This window comes from Thermobia domestica, chromosome 13, assembly GCF_964235325.1.
Source record: "Thermobia domestica chromosome 13, izTheDome1.hap1.1, whole genome shotgun sequence".
NCBI lineage: Eukaryota > Metazoa > Arthropoda > Insecta > Zygentoma > Lepismatidae > Thermobia > Thermobia domestica.
In genome coordinates this window covers 179,108,068-179,129,596 of record NC_137466.1, presented here as the reverse complement: position 1 = coordinate 179,129,596, position 21,529 = coordinate 179,108,068, and the positions used below count along the sequence as shown (strand labels likewise).

At 34.7% G+C, this 21,529-nt stretch overlaps 1 protein-coding gene across 1 annotated transcript in view; it reads right to left on the bottom strand.

Moving 5' to 3' along the window:
- Positions 1–21,529, bottom strand: part of SCAP (SREBP cleavage activating protein) — a 441,101-nt gene that overhangs the window by 15,330 nt on the left and 404,242 nt on the right. The window contains exons 6-12 of the mRNA XM_081736987.1: positions 19,135–19,312; positions 18,034–18,179; positions 16,022–17,418; positions 12,799–13,043; positions 9,520–9,680; positions 5,473–5,658; positions 2,486–3,146 (exon numbers count right to left, since the gene is read on the bottom strand). Of these exons, the coding sequence (XP_081593113.1) occupies positions 2,486–3,146; positions 5,473–5,658; positions 9,520–9,680; positions 12,799–13,043; positions 16,022–17,418; positions 18,034–18,179; positions 19,135–19,312 (2,974 nt within the window). The remainder of the gene's footprint in view (positions 1–2,485; positions 3,147–5,472; positions 5,659–9,519; positions 9,681–12,798; positions 13,044–16,021; positions 17,419–18,033; positions 18,180–19,134; positions 19,313–21,529) is intronic.

Genomic DNA, 21,529 nt, shown 5'->3' with positions numbered 1-21,529 from the left:
TTTCCAAAGCAAACAATGATGAATGCAAGAATGCAACAGCAAAATATCTGAGAAAATACCAGATTAAAGCTATTAAAAGGACGTATGAGGTTGTATACAACATAGTAATTACAATACCTTATTACACGCGTCTCGGATATTTTCCCTTTAATTATTACACGTAAATAAATTCTTTCCTAAAACATATATTGTATATATACTTTGAAAAATGACACCACATTTAAGGAAACTATTATATATTTATTGTTTCTGCAACTAACATAATACAGACAAGTATAATTAAGAACTATCTATATAGACAATTTTCTTTTTATCATAATTTTTAGAAGCAGAAATAACACCAATTAGTCGGGTAGCGGGGAAGATTGTTCCACGTCTCCCTATCAGATTGTACATTTACCAGACAGGACTTGCACGAAGTTTTATTACATTCATGAACAAGGATTGAATAAGTAATAATGAGGCACTAGTTAGTTTCGTGTGCAAGACACGTTACGACCATTTTCTGCTTATACCAAAGATCTTATTCTTCAACACCTACGGGAAAACATAAAGGTTAGATTACAATTAGAAATGGATAAAAATTAGCAAACCAGATAACGTATAATAAAACTTTCAGTTAAGCGTTAGGACTGACCCTGTCCCTTTAAGGAGCGCAGGACCTTTACCTCTTTTGTTGCCAAATAATCCGTTGTTTCAAGGATAGATAGAATTCACTTCTTACGTGAAAGAAAGGATAAATGTTTTTTAGTTAAAAGTGGTGACGATTATTATTATCATTAACCCTAAAATGAGAATTTTATCAATTAATCTCCTTTTTGCAGAATCTTGAGGAAAATACTGAAAGATACATTGATGATACTTTGTGGTTACTTTGTTGCTACGTGATTATTAAAATACTAGCTGAACCTGCGATCTCTAGTCAGCGTATCATTCACATCTATCTATTAAAATGTTACAATAGCAATAAAAGCGCCTGAGCTCCAACCTCTAACTTCAAATGGTTATCCTTCGTTTTTCATTATCATTTGGCCATGAAACAAACTGAGGTATACAGCCCCTGTATACAACTATGTTGTGTTGGAATGCATAACTCACAGGATATGATTTACTATTTAAAAATTTAAACACTTCCAGTGTACCAGTAAAAACTGCAATAAAGAAATAACGGCCACGTTTTTTAAATATTCAATTAGAACTGGACAATCAACACAAAATTTAGAATCTACCAGAGAAAACGGCACGTTTCTAGCACTTGCGGTTTTCAAGATCTCATTGTCGAAAGGACTGGAGACAAACATATAAACCTAGCATTTTAATATGCAGACTAGCTGAACCTGCGCTCTCTACACAGCGCATCATTCTCATATGAGCATGAATCTCCTTGTTATTCCTCACATCTGTACATGTCCCTTTACAGACACAAATGAAAGACGTCTTGATAAAAATTGGTAAAAGATACCATTAACGGGAGATTTTGTCGATTACTTTTTCAATATCTCGCACCGTTTGCAAAATTTGAACCTACTTCCGGTTGGAGTTATTAATTCATATATGATCAGTGTTTTCTTTCTTCTTGCATGCAGATGTAATAAGCAAATACATTACACACACAATTAATTATAATGTCAGTGATATATGATGTTCATTGGGCAAAACACTCCCAACAATAAAGATTCAACTTACTGTTAGAGTGGAGAAATGGTTATCCTTCGTTTTTCAATATAATTTGGCCACGAAACAAACGCCTGAGAGGTATGCAACTCAGTGTATACAATTGTGTGGTGTTGGAATGTATAATGTGTAGAATACGATGCTTTAGATTTTTCTTTTTTAATTTCAACACTTCCAGTGTATCCGTAAAAATGTAATATTGTAATAATGGCCATGTTTTTTTAAATATTCAATTAGAACTGGACAATCTACACAAAATTTGCAATCGATCAGTGAAAACGTCATCTTTCTAGAGCCTGTAGTTTCCGAGATCTCATTGCCTTAAGGATTGGCCATAAACATATAGTTTAAAAGAACTCCAAAGATGGCAGCATAATTCGTTTGCATTGATTTTAGAAAAGGCTTATTAAAATACAAAGGCTTTGAACAATAATTTAAAAATATAAATTTTATATGAAAAAGGTCTACTTAAATAATTTATTTAAAGTACACATAGTTTAAAATATTTGTTTCTGTTAAACGTGAAATCACAAATAATCGTAAATGAAAGGTTTGAAATCCAAAGTTATAGGTTGGAGCTTAGGAGCTTTTGTTGCTATTGTAGCATTTTAATAGAGAGATATATTTTCCCATAACTATGAAAGAAGTAAAACTGATAAATGTATCTTCATACGCGCTCATCAAATTCACATGAAAGACTGTTATAGCCCTTAAATGAAATAAAAATAAACAGATTAATTAATTTAGGAAGTAATTTTTGGAAGCAATTAACTTTTACTAACATGTTTAGTATTCAACGGTTTCTACTTACCTTAAATCTTCCTGTGGTTCCTTCCCAAAATTCTATTCTTCCATTTGCACAACCTAAAGCTATCAGATTATCTTGACAATCCATACACCACACTGGGGGCACAACCATCTGTTTCTCCCTATACATAAAACCAGCACCACTGGGACTATTCGGAGAGTTCTCTGGATTAGTCAAACAACCCCGAGGCTCTTGTTTCCCTGTCTCAGGGATAACAGCACAGTTCAAACACTGAGGAGAATGACGATCACCATTTTCTGGGCTTTCCAGCTCATTCTCATATTGCGCATCTAGACCAGATGGATAATTATCGAGTCCTCCACCAGAGCCCGCAACAAACTCAACACCTTCAAACTCAGGACTATCGTCCTCTTCCAAAGATTTCTGATGTTGATCATACAAAGTTTTATATTGACTGAAATCATAACCATGTCTGCGGCTATTTCCACCATTTGATGGAAGTTTACATGTTGTGAAGTTCGTGTTAATATATGGCCGCAAATCTGGCATGTTCCACATTGGGTCATCTGTTTTCTTGTAATATGCCATAGCACTTGAATCACTGGGACAATACGCGAACTGTCTATGAGGCTGACCAACATTTGGTATAGTTACACCAGGATCCGTGTCATATGAATGAATGCTACCCTTCCTCATATGAAACCTAGAATTATGAGCAATAATTATAATCTACTTCTTTATTATTATAATATATAAAAGAAAAAAATCATTTATTTTTCTGTAAAAGGCCATATTTCTGCAAGCAAAGGTAGAAAATTTCAATAATTTGGCTGAAATAAAGATCTCGATTCGCCAAACAAGATTTACATTTAATTAAATTTAAGTAAAAGAAGACAGATCGTTTCCAAGAGATGTGGATGCTCAGGTTTTATAAAATGCTTTAAAAAAGAAGCGCTTGTACCTAACAAATCTTTCAAAGCTTACACCTCATACCCAGTTTTTGGTAACATTACAATTTCGTGTAGCTATAACGGAAGTTTCAATGTGGATACACAAAGCAGGTAGCCTATCGAATACTTGGTCTACTGCTTCTCTCCCTTACTACATTTGTTGGATACTTAGTCCATTGTTTCCTTCCCTTACTATATCTTAAGATACTTACGTCTACTGTTTTCTTCTCTTATTACATCTTAGGATAAGATCTGTACTGTCTCCTTTCCTTTCTACATCACAGAATACGTACGTCTACTGTTTCCTTCTCTTACTACATCGTAGGATCCTTCAAGTCTATTGTTCTTTTTTCTTATTACTCTTGGGATACTTAAATCTACTCTTTCCTTCTTTTACTGCACAAAGTGTGTTCAAAAAATATCGCACCTATGGTCGACAAAAAAGAAATCCGAAACACTAATCCCCTTCAAAGAGTCTCCTTGGTAATGCGCACACTTCCCCCAGCGCTCCCGCCCTTGTTGGAAACACTTCTGGAACGCAGTTTTTGGAATGATGAGCAACCGTGCCATCGCATTCTGCATGTCTTCTCTTGACTCAAATCGGGTCCCTTTTAGTGGGATTTTCTGCTTGAGAAATAACCAAAAGTCACACGGGGCTATGTCGGGTGAGTACGGAGCCTGACGACACACAGAAATGTTGAGTTTGACGATGAAAGCCTGAAACAAATTTCACGGACACTCTCCTCATGCCCAAATTCTCGTTCAAAATTGAATGTACCGATCCGATTGACTGGTTTCCGTTTGAGTATCGCCAAGCTCTTGGCAAAATTTGATGTAATATTGCTGCTCAAGTTTTTCTGTCATTTTACAAAAAAAAAAAAAAAAAAAATCGACGACCGCTCACTACCCGTCTTCACTCGGCTGACTGCCAGCAACTGATGCTTTCTGCGGGCGGGAAAAAATTCAAAATTCACGACTGCGCATGTGTGTCCCCTCTACATCTACACTTAAGGAAGTCTCCCGCGCTTCATTGGTTTACGCGGGAAAAACAAGGTTTGATATTTTTGAACACACCTCGTATCAATAGGATACTTAAGTCTATTGTTTCCTTCCTTTACTACGTTTATGTTTCTTCTATTCGTAAACGGCTTATACAATCAAGCATGTAAAATAATAACTTTACTTTTATGGTTGTTCTTTCGTTTGCTAAAATATGCTGCGCACATCTATTCACTGCATTTACTTACAATGAAAATTTATGACTATACGATAAATATGAACGGCAACTGTAATGTACAACTATATTCTGTCTTACCCACAAAACGTTTAGAAGAAAACGAAAAGTATGAGTCTTGTTCATACATCGAAACTGGAACTTATGCTTCTACTATGTGATGAATATTATACATATAATTTTCTTTTAAATGAATAGACAGCATTTATAGATTTATATACAGCACCAATTCTGTAATTAACAATGCGTTTAATGTAATACACTAAAATCAGAGAAGTACCATTACACCCAAAGTGACCTTATAATTGAATATTTAATTATTGTACTACACAAATTTTAATGAGAATGCTGGTGCTGAACTTTGAGCTGCAATGAATACTCTTTTTTACTTTTCTACTCTTCTTCCTCTCTCAACACACATAGTTAAAAGATTTTTATCCCTTTCAGAATCGGAATTACTACTTTGCAATTTTTACTAGTTGTCCAACAAAATTTGGATCACTTTGATTAAAATAATAATAGAATAAAACAAAAATCAAAATTAAAATCCCCCGATCATAGAGCCCTGAAATTTAAGAAGTATCACAAAATAGTGGTAAGGAGTTTCTAAGAAGCTATTTTCAATGGAAAACACGTTAGGCATCTATTTGCCCTTACAATCTTAAATTTACTATGAATTATTTTTCAAATTTTCTTACGAGATCGAGTACAACACGGTTATATATATATTATTATTGTCACAAGCTTATACACGAATTAATTTATTTCTTCCAACAAATTATCTGCATAAAAAGATGAATGAATGGAAACAAACAGCAGATGCACAGCATATTAATGGCATTTACCTGGTATTCGTACTCCGATTATAAAGCATTCTTGCTCCATTTTCAGTATCTAATAATGGATGCTTTGAGCCGTCTGCTAATTCTCCTTGTGATGGTGGTGATCCGGATTCATAATCCGACAGCAACTCTTCCAACGGGTCTATATCATCATGCTGGTTTATAGGTTGTGTCTGAGACACAAAATACCTTTACAAGAAATAAATAAATCTTCATTTTTATTTCATACACAGAACTGTGTTAATAGTAAAATAGTAAATAATCAGTGTTAATAGTAAAATAATAAATCCATAGGAGAAAAATGAGTCCTCTCTCCTCCCCCAAAAATATAAATAAAAAAAACTTATCTTTAGACCTGTAAAGCACAAGGATTAATTGGTTTTATTTCACGTATTTATGCAAGAGTATTATGAAAGGCGGATCTACTACTTATATGGACACCGAACAACATCGGGACGTCAGAAAATAATGAAGATCATTTTCCATAAAACAATCCCCTCCTCAATACACTATGTCGCTTCCATAAAAATGATTACAGAACTATGCTACAGGTCGGTGCGTACAAATATATGAGTTTAAGGCGATAATAGAGGAAAACGCAACATGTGAAATCTAAGTTGTTCAGATACAAGCCACTATAACAGAAGACTGATACTAATACAGAACAAGAAATGCTAAAATGTGAAAAAGGAAAACCGGCTAGCAAAATCTAAGTTTTCAATTCTAAACGACTAGCAAAATTATACTAAACAAAAATAATTTCTCTACCTCCTTAAAACTTTTATTGTAGGTTCATCCACTGAAATATTCTCTTATATTTGATTTAGGGTTTTAGAAATTAGATTTCTGGGCTTTCGACATCAATGGCCATTTAGCCCGTCACGTATGAGGGATGACGTCCTTCGGCAAGTACACTATCCGGGGAAAGGAAAGGAAGCGGCCTGGGACCTATAAGTTAGGTATCATCCCAGCATTTGCCTGGTGAGAATGAGGAAAATTCAGGATGGCCGGCCTGAAAAAGTTTTTTGCACCTTTTTGACCGAGTGCCACCATCGTGAATCGAACCCGGGACCGCTCGGAACGAAGGCAAGAGCGTTAGCGATTACGCTACGCGGGGCCACTCTCTTATATTTGAGTGTAAAGCTTTTAAAAGAAGTACACATAATTAAGAACTAAAGTATTATTTCGTCGACGAAAATTACATTAACGTTTTATTATATCTATCCAATAACATAAATATATTTTGTTGTTCCCTTCAATTGATTCTCTTGTTTTATAAAATCAAAAGTAACAATGCATACACATCTTCTAAGCGTTGTTTTTCTAACTTATTCTGAAACTGTCACTTTTTTTCTTTTTCCGTTCAAAGAAATTAATTCTCAGTATACTATCAAAAGTTCCACTACCAATTACTCCAAAAGTTTGAAACCTATTGAAAAAAGAACATACAGAATTGCGTAGATATGTATTTTTGCCTTGCATTTATAACAGAAGAAAAAAATACGAAGATTTTCTACAATAATCAAATGTATTCAATTTTCAATATAAATTAATTTATTTTAAATTTTGATAAATCGGAAAAATAATATATTTATTCAAAAGCGTACACCCACTGACTAAAATTATTTCCGTCAATGATTTATAATAGCTAGATTACAAATAAAATATTTTCTCTGTAAGTTGCAAAAGACTATCTTCAAATGAACTTTTCGGGAAAATATAAGGAATCCCAGGGAGAATCCGATTTTCAATATGGCTATGTTTGTGCAAATACAAGAGTTTTTGTGTACGATTGCAAATATATATATATATATATATATATATATATATATATATATATATATATATATATGTGTGTGTGTGTGTGTGTCGAATTTTCATCGACTAATCATCAACTGTCGAATTTTCGATGCTTTCACTGATAGCATTGTCACAACATAGGCTGGGAAGAAAGGGAGGGTTAGCCATTTTTGTATAGTTTGCTTTTTAAGTTACAGAAATTAGTTATCCCTTCCCCCTCCCAAGTCATGGCTCCCTGCACTATATAGGTTAAAAACATCCTTAATTAATTAATTAATTAAAAGTTCTAAATCTTTCTTCTTGCCACGAACTAACCTGCGGTTACTCAAATACTAATGCTGAAATCTAAATATAGTTACAGCCCTTGTCTTAATACTAAACAGCAAAGCACATTATCACCAAAAGCCATTTGCAAATAATTAAACTGAAAGTTGCAATTAAATTGTCACAATATATTACTACTAGACAGACACAAATATCAATGCTGAAATCTACACATGGTTACGGCCTTGTACTTTCAAATAATTAAACTGAAATATTACAGTTTTTAAACTGTCACAATAGTTTAAATCTGTAAACTGCCTGCATGCTAGCGCCATCTATTGGCATCGGACAAACATCGCACGCAGTGGAGTGGCGAGTGGGCTATTGGGAATTACCGTTACTCACAGACAGAGATGTTCCTTACAATATGGATATGTCTTCAAACAGCTACCTGTACTTCCAAGTTACTGTCAAAAGAAATCGTATAAGATGGTATCCACTTCCTCAGCGACTATAGAAAGTTGAGTCGTGTATATGTGTCCAAAATTGAACTCAAAATTACTTTAGGAAAATCCACAGCGCTACCCAATGTATCTCCTGTGTCTTGACAATAGCCCTGTACAACAACTTCCATTTGCAGAAGGCTTCTACGAAACAGAGGCGGCTGCCATTCCGCTTTACAGGCTTTCTTCAAGCGCCCGACAATGATGACACGACACGTGGGAAGTTCCCTTCTCAGGAAACAAAACCTGGAGAAATCCATCTTTGATATACCGATGTGCCTTCAAATGAAACAGCCATAATATTGGTGGTTGTCTCCATTCGTTTCACAAATCTGTGCGTAGAATGAGATATGATGAGGCTGTATCTTGATACAAACAGACTTGATTTATGGCATTTTCACTGGATCTGAGTTCAGTAATAAGGCTATATAAGCTTAACGTGGGATCCGAACAACATAAACTCCCGTGGGGAATCGAACCCGTCTCCTACGCTGAAGTCGTAGGCTATACACTTACAGCATTTCTATACAGCTCCTGTATAAATACGTGTGGTATTTGTTGCTGATATTAAAGAGAGTTGATTTTACATTTTTAGGCAAATACTAATAGTAAATATTCCACTAGACGGTATCTCGTGACAACCATTAATTTTCTTGATAAAAATGTCTTACAACGGCGGATGGATTCTGAATGGGAATTTTGGTCGGACGAAATATAAGTTATGCACCAAATTTTATGGCAATCGGATAGATAAACCTACGTTTCATCTCGCGTAGCGACGAACTTCCACTTGTCATCGGATAGACACTGTTTATATATGTTCAGTTAGTCTTTCTCTTCCAATGGTGAAGTTCACTTAGATAATGTTCTAAGCAATTAAGTACCTTCTGAAGACTTAATTTGTCGCGCAGAGTGCGGTTCACAGTTCATTAGGACACATGAGGCCGTATGGTCATTACACGTTGTGTACAGGAATTTTCCTGAAGGCCATTCCACGTAACTTCCTGAAACACACATGAGTCACTACATTGCATGGTGGAACTGCACAACACTTGGAAGGTGAACTTATAGCTGCAGCCTCTTGGATTTTATATCGCTTAATCATGTTCTTGATAGTAGTCGCTCCTGCGATGCAATCATATTTTTGGCACCGTTTTTGATTTTTAGACAAAAAAACATAGCCTGGAAAAGTGTCACGATATACTCTTCTTACAATCTGTTCATTTTGGGATCCATGATGCACACATCACATATTTGCAATAGTGAAACAGTACTGCAAGGTTGTGGCTGTTTACCCTCCAGGTGCAACATACACTTTGGGTATGAGTATGGATTGAAACTTGGACTCATATACTCAACTCAACCTTCTGTATACAATTACAGTTTTTTTTTTTTTTATTTATTTATTTATTTATAAATATAATGCAAATATTAATGTTACCTCTGTTTAAATTTACTGAAAGTTTTCACATCACAAAATTACCTTTTTCTGTCGATCTTGGCACACTGTTCACCAGTAACACCATCCCACACTCTAATTTGCCCTGCCAAGCATGAACTCACAATTATAGTGCCATCACTCACCAAGCACTCAACATCTTGCGTGTGACCATCCAAAACTAATGGAACTGCTTCCATTACAACCTACAAAAAATATTACTATTATAAAATACATATTACAATAAAAACTTACTTTATTGCTATCATAAGAGTAAATAAGGTTTGATAATATCCGGTTGATTATATTAATGTGAACAGTATGTGAACGATTTATTTCTCTTAAGGGAAAGAATCCTCTCAATCAGGAAGTTTGACTATGTTGTATCTATTAAATACCACACGCAACAGCCTACAGAATGAGAAGGTGTTACCATGTTCGTAACCGAACTCACTCCCAGCTAACCTCTAACTCAGAAAATTACTGTTCATTTAGATTAATGTTTTGTTAGTAGTTTGAGCGATGGCCAGACTCTTTAACTTTTGTTTTCATTCTTTTCAATGTATTTGTAAGCAAGATAGCGCTACAGAACATGGAGAAATCTTAACTAGGAGCACGATACAGTATCTTCAGTTGAAAGGAGTTGTATAATGATGGAAATCACTTTGAATGCCCAATTAACATCCATTAGTGTTTAAAAGTTCGAACGTGTGAACTAACTGATTCACTAATTGATCGACGTACCCTGTTAGTAGTTTCGGTTGGCATACATTACTGACGGATCAAGTAGTAGCATTGGTTTCATTTACATTGAACAGGAAAGTGAGTGTCTCTCGGGTGCTGTGCATGTTATCAGAAAACAGAAATAGGCCGTGCAAAAGCTGCAGCTGTAAATTTGGCTTTTCTCCAACAGGATCAAACAACAACGACTATATATATGTCTGTATTTTCATTTATTTTCGATATTGTCTGAAGAAGGATATGTTAGATATCCGAAACCGTTATTATAATTTAAAAAAAAAAAAAAAAAAAGTGTTTTAAGCTTTGGTCAGTGTTTCTTTTGTTATATATATATATATATATATATATATATATATATATATATATATATATACAGCATTAAATGCATATAACTCATCTTATTCCTCTATACCCTGATACGTACTTTACAAGAAAATTATTTAAACATCCAATTTTCGCTGGCTGCTTTTAGCATATCCAAGACATCGGTAAGAAAACACTTCAGTGGGAATACGATGAACTGGAATTCATTGCACAGGTAGTAGAAACATATTAATACTTGTAAAAACAAATATTTTGAAGCTTCCAAAGCGGGTTTTCAGAGCGCCTAGGTTTTCAGTAACATTTTCTTCTTACTGATGTTCACAGCGTTGGCAGAAGTAAGCGAAAATTCGACGTTTATTTATTTATTTTTTTTTCTAATGTATATTTTAAGTATATGTAACACTATAAAAAACAACAAGGCGAGTACCCTGCAAATGAAAAGTTATTAAGTCTTCTCTTTCTAATGCTCATGAATCTTGCAACTTTTCTCTCCATTACACTTATTAATGGAGCTCCGCTTTTTAAGCGGTCTACATTAACAATATAGCATACAACTGAAAAGGGACATTGATTATTACACAATATAAACCTTAATATTCCACTTTTTAGAAATTGTGGTGTACTGACGGAAAATGTAATGTTTACGAGAATGGGTATGAAACCGACAGTATGGACATAGAATTTCTGCGATTAATTAACGTAAGTTTTAAAATATATTTCTTTATTAACATTCTATAATATTCTTCAATAGGAAAGAACATTCTCAAAACTTCGATTTTTCCTTCTGGAAAACTAAAAACTGTGTAATTCCCACCCGTGTTTTTCGTTTGAACAAAGGAACTATTGGTTTTGACTATTCTTGCCCATAAGAACAAACCATCTGTTTAATTTCCATTCTAAAGTTTTGCAGGGCTTGAGATCAGGTGAATCCGCAATAACCAATCATTTTCATGGACAGTGTCAGTGAATAATCGCTTCTGTAGAACACCTTAACTGGGAACTGACGCTAAACCCTGCAAAACACTCTTTCGGTCCCCACCTAACAGAACAAACATGGTGTAGTAATTTTCTCCGTGCTGCAAAAAAATTGCGCGTGTGATTTAATATAACAAGACAGGGGAACAACATTAGATCTGAATTTCTATTTTTAATAGTTCCTATTTTAAAACGTTGAACAGTGAAATAGAAATGTTATTTCCTAAACTAAAACGGACATTTTTCTTGGAAACCACGTAGACAAGTGTCGAAGGAACTGTCAGTTGTGTTTTTAAGCCCATTTAAGGAGATATTACTCTTTATACGTTATGACAAGTGATTTACGCGTATCAATGCTTGTGAGAAGTAATCCAGCCTAAAACAGTCAATTTACCATTGGACGAATGTTACATGTTAACAACCTGGATTTTTTTTATTTTATTTATTTATTTTTTTGGTGCAGTTCTGTCGCGAAAAGGCAATGCAGTAATTGCGTTATCCCCTCTATCTTTAGTGAATTACCTACCTGTCACCAGCCGTTACTGTAAGTTGAATCTATCCTTATTTAAGTGAATTGAGAGCACTGACATAGACACAAGTGCGATATCTTGAAATAATACAAAGAATTAAAGTGATCATTTATTTAAAGAATTCCGAGTTTAAAAGTTTTTAAAGGCTACTCGTCATTTCATTATAGTATTCTACAGAAGTGACAGTTCAACAAAAAGGTCTAATGTTGTTAAGAAAGCTCAATAATATTTGAAAATATTAAATAGTGTTTATTGTAGTTGGTAACATGTGGTGTTCATATATATATATTATTGATAACTTATCATTTCAGTGTAACAGTAGTTTAGCTTGAACGAAAATATTATTAACGTGTGTAGTGCATGCATTTTAGCATTTTATTTAACGTAATAGCATTAATTCTGTAATTTGACAATTAACATCTTTGACAGTGCAGTACGTATAGTCCTTCAGACGGCTGTGGGATGACTGATCGATATTATTTAGTAAAGATTGAGCGAATATAATAATTAACTTGTTAATTCATTCCGAACGTGCTGATAATCACGGCACGTAGTGATTGTAGGACGAATGTACCCAGCCATCGTCGTGCATTCATTACGTACAAGGAAGTCAGTGGTTAGGCTGCTCGCTGTGACAAATTGTTATTAAGCTTAAGTTCGCAGCGAAGTGAACATATGTTAAGGTATCCAATACGCAATTACATTGAGCACCTAAACCAGATACATTTAAATACAATACATAAACAGCACTAACCTGAGTGGACCCATCTTGATTCTGACCTTCAACCTCTCCGGTCCAACTTGCTCTCCATTCCGGATAGTTTTTTGTACATACACAGCGATAAAACACAACCATCATATAAGCTAAAAACACAACACTGATCACACACAGGACAGCTGTTAAGAAAAGTTCCATAGGCGACGACGGAACAAAAGGCACCTCCGAGCCCCATTGCTTGTGTCGTGTGGATGGAGTTGTAGAACCTTTGACTTCATTATCTGTAATAAAATAGAACTATTAGAATATTCGGTAATTAATATGCCTAATCACATAAAACTGTGATGTATGATCTACAATGGAAGGAAATATGAAGTATTAGGCAAATTAGGTGGGTCGAAGACAAATATAGCTTAATGCCGAATTAAAAAAAAAAAAAGAAAAGAAAAGAAAAAGAAAATGAATAATAATAAGCAAAAAACCTTATTGCTTTGAAATGGACTCCACTCATATTGGTAACATTGGTATTATTAATATGTACGTTTGCAATAACAACAAATTGGTAACTTACTACAAGTATGGTTGGTTGCCACCTTTCGGTCAGCATAAAGCGGGACACATTTATTAACATGTGCAGATGGCTGGTTCCTTATGCCCAAATTTGTACATGGAACTATTTACTATGAATAATAGAAAGAAATATATACATTGTTGAATAAAAATTTAAACCAACAACATACGAAACAAGAAACTCACAGTGTCAACTTGTTGAAGGCTAAGTTCAACAGAAGTTACAACTTCAGCACTGAACCGGTCATAGAATAACATTATTAGCGGTGATTTTAATGCTGCCAACAGGAAACATTTGAGCGATAGAAACACATCGACGAATGTCACTAAGAATTTCTGTCGCATATTTTGTAAGTGTTTTGAATAATTTGGCGTTCCTCCAGATTATGCTTCCCTTTTAGGCGTAATTCGGGAGGCTAAACTATTTCTTCGAATTCGGGATTTCCTGCCTTATTCGGGATAGATGGTAATTCTTAACTACAAACCTAAGTGTGCAGCTTTTAAATAAGTAAATAAATAGTGATACTGTGCACTGTTGAAACAAGCCATCTTTCCTCTTACTAATTTCAATCCCAAATTGCAGGAGTAAGTCTTTAATGCTCGAAAAAAACACAAAATGTTCTATAAAGAAATCCGAGTGTGCTTAGTAAGTATTTAGAAAAATATGTAATATAAAATCGGGGAAAACTGTATTTTTTACTAAAAGATTCAGAGAACTTTTATTTAAACCTGGAGGAGGGGAGAAAGGTACGTGAATCCTGATATTTGATTATTTTCAACTGGAGGAGTGGAAATTACATGTAAACCTCGATACATACATACATCACATTGTGTTAAAATCGAATATTATTTACGAAAGTTATCATAGAACACATATTTTTCAACCTGGGAGGAGGAAATTCACTATCTCGTTCTTAATTTTAAATCTAAGTAGTGAAAACGATTATGAAGCCTCAAAAAGTACGTACCATATGCCATGAAAATTAATATTTTTACGAAAGATATCTTGATGTTATTTTTTAATCGGAGAGTGAAGACTAACCCATACCACATTAGGAGGCTATGTTCACTGCTCATTCTTGACAGGAGATTACGGAAAATTGTGAAATAAAATATACATAATATTGTTTCAAAATTGAAAGAGTTTAAGTAAGTTATCATGGAACTCTGAACTCAAATAAAAAGTAAAATAAAAATAAATAAAAATTATAAAACGGAGGGGGCACTACTTCATTCTTTACTCATTTTCGCTTCATGCAAGTGAATGATTTTGAAGCCTTAAAAGAAATTATATAACACATTACATCAAAATCGAACAGTTGTAACGAAAATTATTATGGAACATTTTTTTTTTTTTAATTTGGGGGAAGGGGAGTGATCCATCCCACATAAGGGAAGTGAATTCACCACTCCTTCTTGACTGATTTTAACTTCAAGCACTAGGGATGCGGAAGAGTCAAAGAAAACATATATTGTATCAAAACCGAATGAATTTTAGAAAATATATAGTAGAACTCAGAGTTCGGGAGCGATGGGTGTCAAGAAAGTAAATCCACTACATTAAAATAATAATAATAATAATAATAACTCCTTGTATAGAAGATAACTGGAAAGTCTCAAAGAAAGTGTACGACCATATTACGTCAAAAACAAACATTTTTAACGAAAATTATAGTGTAACATTTTTTTTTTTTTTTTTTAATTGGAGGGGAGAGAGGCGAATTCACACTTTTATTCTTGGCAGATTTTAACCTCAAGCTGTGAAGATATTTCCAACGCCATACAGAAAATATACATTTAGTTTCATCATAATCGATGGTTTATACTGGAAAATTCTCTTGCATGTACATGTATAAACTTACTACACGGGGTGGATTTTGTCCTCTCCTTAACCCCATTATACTTCATGGATTGTAACCCCAAACAATAGGATTATTTCTGCAAGTGGGAGGAAGGGATATATCAAATTTCACCAAAATCAGCTACGACGGACAAACACAGAATCAAGTCGAATACTAGCACTGGTTTTCATAAACAAATACAGGGTTTTCATAAAGTCTGGACGGATTTAATTTGCTTATAATTTTCATAAAAATGCTCATAATGAAATCAAATAAAGTGCAAACGGTAGCGGAAGGATTAAATTTTTAGTTGGCAACACTGTTAGATAAGCGGCAACTCTGAACACGTTGAGAGAGGGAGAGGGAAGGCAAGGGTCAGTTTCTTACCAAATTCCATCCATTGTTGTTTTCATTGTTGTTTCAATGTTGACTGTTAAAAGTAAGTTGTAAGCTGAGAGTGGCTTGCTAAGTTCTTGGTAGTCAGGAAGCGTCCTGGACCGTCCTCGAAGTGGGAGGCCGCCAACATCGCCTGCAACAGTGAGCAGGGTAAGGGAAAGAATCATCAACAGCCCACGCCTACGCAAATGTGTGGACGTAAATGGCGCCCAGTTGGAGGTGTGACGGTGAATGAACTGAGCTGGTGCAGATTACAGGTAAAAATTTAATCCTTCCGCTACCGTTTGCACTTTATTTGATTTCAATATGAGCATTTTTACGTAAATTATAAGCGAATTAAATCCGTCCATACTTTATGAAAACCCTGTATATAAATACATAAGAAGTACAATACCTAGGTATTAATTGCAGAAACACAAACGTGTACCTGCTATACTGGATTATTTACTAACCTGCGAAGTCCAAAGGATCCAAAGCTGCAGCCAGCGCCTGCCATTGAAACTGGGCTATAGTCCCTCTTTCATTAGGATTCCTGAGATTTATGGCAATTTCTGGTTTCACAGCTATAGAGAGAGAAATCGGAGGCAAAATGCTTATGTAGCTTCCAGCAATCGATATATTATACATGCTAAATATAGTTGGCCAATGGTAGTAGGATATCCGCCTCCATGGTTCGTAGTCACCATGCTTCAACTTAGCAACGTCTTCAAATGCTTGTTTTGTATCCTCTACAAGTACTGAGGGCTTCACAGTTACACTTGCATCACTGTCACTAATAATAGAAGTTAAGGCCTTTAGATCTAACCTTCCATCAGAAACACTATCAGTTAGATTAAGCGACGAAATGTACGATTTCAATTCGGCGTTGTCAAACGTCGTTTCATTCACAATATCACTACTTTCTTCACTAACGTATGATAACCGCTGCACAATTCCAGAATTATATATAATAATCACTATCCACACAACCATAGACACCATAAAAGCTCTCTGAAAAATTCTAGTTCTTGCCCAAAAGTGCAAAAATCTTAACCGTTTTGGCAGTTTCACTAACACTGGGGAGTTACACAAAGGAGCAACAATGTTCGCTGGGTAATTTTGGGTCATACCATTTAGTCCCGGCTGCGACTTTGATCGGACAATTCTTGTCCCTGGTCCTGAGACGGGAGATCGAAACAAGGCATTGTTCTTTGGGCTCCCATTTCGAATTCCTTGTTGTCGAGGGGAATCAGACATTTCCATTCTACGAATATCGATCGCTAATACTGTAGTGAAGAAGAACATTTGGAGAAAGAAATCTGAAAGAAGTCCTACGACAGCAAATATACAAAATTCCTGAATAGCAGGTACAAAGGTGAAGAATCCCACAGTCAAAATGGTCACTTCCGTTAACAAGTTCTTTGTTATACTCCATCCTTCCCGACTAAGTCCTTGAGCAATTCGAATCTTCACATCCAAATGTGTTGGAGTGGATACAACAGACTTCGTAATCACAAGTACATTCTCCAATCCGACAATCACCACTAAGTATGGGAAAATTTCCTTCCCGTTCATGGACAGAGTAAGCCCGAAGAAGAAACACAGCCCCACGGACATACACAAGGACGCAACCACAGTTACAACTGCACTAAATGCCATTCCAAATTTTGATTTTACAAGCTCTATTTTTCTTACAGAAAAATATATGTACAAAAATAGTATACAATATATAATTATTAACGGTAGGAATTCACGCCAGTTCCAATGAGCTGGAAAATAAATATGAAATATTTCTTTGGAATCTAAAGTTTCATTTTGGGTATGAAGAGGATACAACGAAACCAGTTTCTTTCTCAGTCCGTCGATAAACCTGAAAAATAAAAAAAAAATAAATATTAGAATAAATATCTGTACCATATACGTTGAATAAATTAATAAATCACTAAACTAAATTTGAACTAAACGTAATTATTAGGAATAGTCTTGCACCAATGCGCAACTTTATTTGTGATTTAACCCGCGAACCCACTTTGATTCATAGAGAAGCTTCGGCTCTCATTAATATATACCGTATATTCGTGATACGTTAACACTAAAAAAATTGAGAATAAAATGTCCCGTCATATTCCATCTCAAGCAAGTTTTGCTGCTATGTGCTCAAAATTATAGCAGATCAAGAAGACCGAGTGAGTATGGAGAAGCACATAACGAAAGAAAATATCAGAAAAAGACGGTCAAGTAATTACTAAATTTTATGACTGACTTACATGGACGTCTCCTACTGAATATTTCTAAATACAAGCTTCACACAACAAAAGAAAATGTACATCCCTCTATGCTCAGTGTATTCTTTTTCATAATTGAAGAAGATATAATATATTTTTATGACTAATCCAAACACTATCGAAAATTGACACCCACATAACGACTGCCTTTATTCTTCTAATCATATTTCTTTTAACCTTAGTTATAACTGTTTGCTTACTCTACATCATACTGCTTCAGGGCAATGGTTATGGCATAATGAAGGATCCTCTGTCTCGTTCTCACTGGATATCTCTTGATGCCGGTATCTTTCATGGTCATTCCGAAGAGAATTTCCGCTACGCTGATTTTTCCCTTCTGGATATTCTGAAAACATAAGAATCTACATTAACAGCTGTTAAACTTAACACCATTACATTTCGTACACAAACTATAAAAAAAAAATTTTAAAAATAAAAAAAAGTTTGATGATGATGACAGATAATAATAACATTATTATTATTATTATTATTATTATTATTATTATTATTATTATTATTATATTACTAAATAATAATAATAATAATAATAATAATAATAATAAAATAAAACTGAAACACACAGATGTTAGCGCAGTGTTCCTTCACTCTGGTTAAGTTCTTTCCCGTTCCTTGATGGTTCCATTCTGTTCCCTCTTATTGTTGTTTTTAAGCAAGAAAAGAGGACAAAACCAAAAGCTTAAAGAAAAATATTTTTACTTTATTTTAAATGGGTGAAACTTTAGTGAAATTTCTAGTCATCTATTACTATTTTCTTTACCCTAATTTTTAACAAGCTTTTAGTATTATAATGAACAAAAGAATACAAATTATCACGCACACGAAAAAAACTTGATTGGAACAGCCTTTCACTTGGAAAGGGATTTTCAACCTCTCAGTTGGGTAGTGTGCTGAACTTTATTATTAGACCATAAAACAATTATAAGGTAATCTACTTGTATTTTGCTTGGGAGTCTTTCCTTATTGTCACGGCTTCACTCGCCTGCTCGCCAGTAGCGAGTACTTTGTTGCATTTGGCGAGTAAAGTCCGATCAATCAAAAACGTGTTTTATTCCACAAAACAAATAAAAAATGTAATATTGCAATGCACCACCACCACCAATAGACAAAATAAAAAAAAAATGTATTGATATGTTTACTGTGTCGCAAGGTGATTTAAACACTGTGACTGGAAAATGATCTGACTAGTAGTTGGCTGGCTAGTGCTTGCAAGCAAGATTTTTCACGCCCTGCTTACAGTATTAGCTAAGAAAAATAAAGACGCATATTGTTGAGTGTCTCACCTGATAGCCAATTATTGTACTAAGTAAGTTTGAGTCCTCTTGAAATGTTTCTTTGTTTTGCTGCCATAGATTGGCGGGCGACAGGATCAGGCAATTGAATTCCGGCAGCACCAATTTCTTAGATGGCTTCATCATGGAAGATTCCACATGCATGCACATATGACTCATAGTTTTAGAACTGCAAAACATGTTGTAAAAACAAAAATAAGTTTGTCTACAGATTCTGAACAATATTCGGATACAAGTAAAATGAAACAAAATCGATTTATTTACAGTACTGGATTTCAATATGTTAAGTGTACATTTTCCGTGTATATCTACATCTGGCTTCTTAAAAAAATCAAATAAGCAACTGGTCTCCCTCGACATATAAGTATTGTTCAGTACGTAAGTAGTAAGCACGTAGATATTAAAGTAAGTTTTCCTCAGTGGAAAACAAATTTGAAATACATGATTGTAATATGATCGCTTACCCAACAATCGTGTTATACATTTACTATCCATTTCATAAAGATAGGCCCCTGACTTCGAGGTGCTGCTGTGACGTCCAGTCAAAACTTATACTGCATTGTCGTACCTCGTTGGAATTGTTGGAATGTTGTCTTTTCAATACTTAAGACATACAAATTTTCTTTGTACTGTATAATGAGAAAAAAATAGAAATTAATGAAAAAGTGCGTATTTTTTCGTACTTTTTTGGTAAATCAATGTTTATAGGACTATATCTCGGAAAGGAGATAACATGAAATAATTTCCTGTGCACGATATGTAGATGCATATATTACCTGCAAGTTCTGAAAATTTCATTACTCAACACGCAGTAATTTTCTTGTTATTCAGCAAAAAGTGAGACATCATTATCTCTGAATTGCTGCGGTGTATTAACAATCTGAAAAAACTTTTAGAAAGATCTTAAAGTAGCTTTTTCAACCAAACGGTTTTGACTTGTTTTAAAAGATAAACAATCACAAATATGACATTATGATTTTCTCTGCTTTGCACCCTTCGCTATCGCAGTTTATACGGAGTGCTACGTTGCCACATTTTCCTGACGCGTATACACTCTCAGCCGGACGGGTATTTAAACTTGTCACGCACACCGTCCGGCACTATTTAGAGATATTTTTAAAATGTAATGTCTCCACAGATTTTAAACCAATTTCTTAGAAATTAACAGAATATACAGTAAATGTACCAAGTATTCAAAATTAGAAAAGCGAACTCTTATCTTGTTTGGATTTGCATGTGATGGTCCTCGAAAATTTGTTGCTTTTTGTCAGTTCTTCACTTATTGCACCCAGTGCAAAATACACTTGCACAGAAACAAAAACACGCACAAAGTTTATTATATGTAATATTGAGTTTACGCTTCACAGAAAATCTGTTTTCAGATCTAAGAGCTCCAAGCTACATTAGAATCTGCCTTTGAATAGGAATGATGCGTTTTTTTTTTTTTTCGGCGCAGCCTCAGGTTTACTTGAAACAGAGTTACTATCCTGTTCGCTCCCGGATACGCCACTGAGCACAGAATAATCAATGTCCTTACTATTAATTACTAATTCATAACCGTCTGAGTCGGAGTCATTCATCAGTTCTGCAATTTCATTATCGCTAAACATTTTGCCTCTTCTTTTTGTAATACCGCCGCTCGTGAAGGAATATCCATTTTTTTAAATCAAAAAGCACAAGATATACTCACGAAAATATAAATGCCCATTCGTCCGTCTCATTGCAATGAACCCATATGATATGAGTGCGTGTGTAAGTTTCTGACGCCTACGAACCGAAGGGAAGTGTTGAAGACTTAATCAGTGCGACGTGATTAGACGCAAATACAGCCCTCGTCACCTACTCATTGCATTGTTTTCTTTCGTTGAAAGAAAACAAAGGACCCATTCTGTGTTACTGTACATTCGGCAGGGGAATTGATCGCAGAACTTGGGTGAACATGTGATTGCCAAGGCTACAGTACATTTCTTTTTAACCTTTAACATGTTCGTAAGCTGGAGAGTGTGTATACTGATAGATCTTGAGGTAGAAATGGAGCCATTGTTTATAAATATTAGGGAAGATAGCAAGAGCAGCGATGAGTCAACAAAGCCATGACGAAAGTGAATGAAGTAAGAGATGAGTTTTTGGATGTGTTACTTCAACGTTTTATTTCGATTACATTGAGATGTGTACACTCATGTCCAAAATTATTGTCGCATACTTATATCTGTCTTCTTGTAACAATATAATTTGATAATGATTTTGCAGGGTACTTTTAATACTGATACTATATGTAGAGTCGGGAAATGTATATTTGTGGTAAATTTCATAGGAAAAGAATACGAAAATTAGCATGAGTAAAACAAAATGTTGCTAAATGGATAAGAAAATTTTAGTTTCGTTT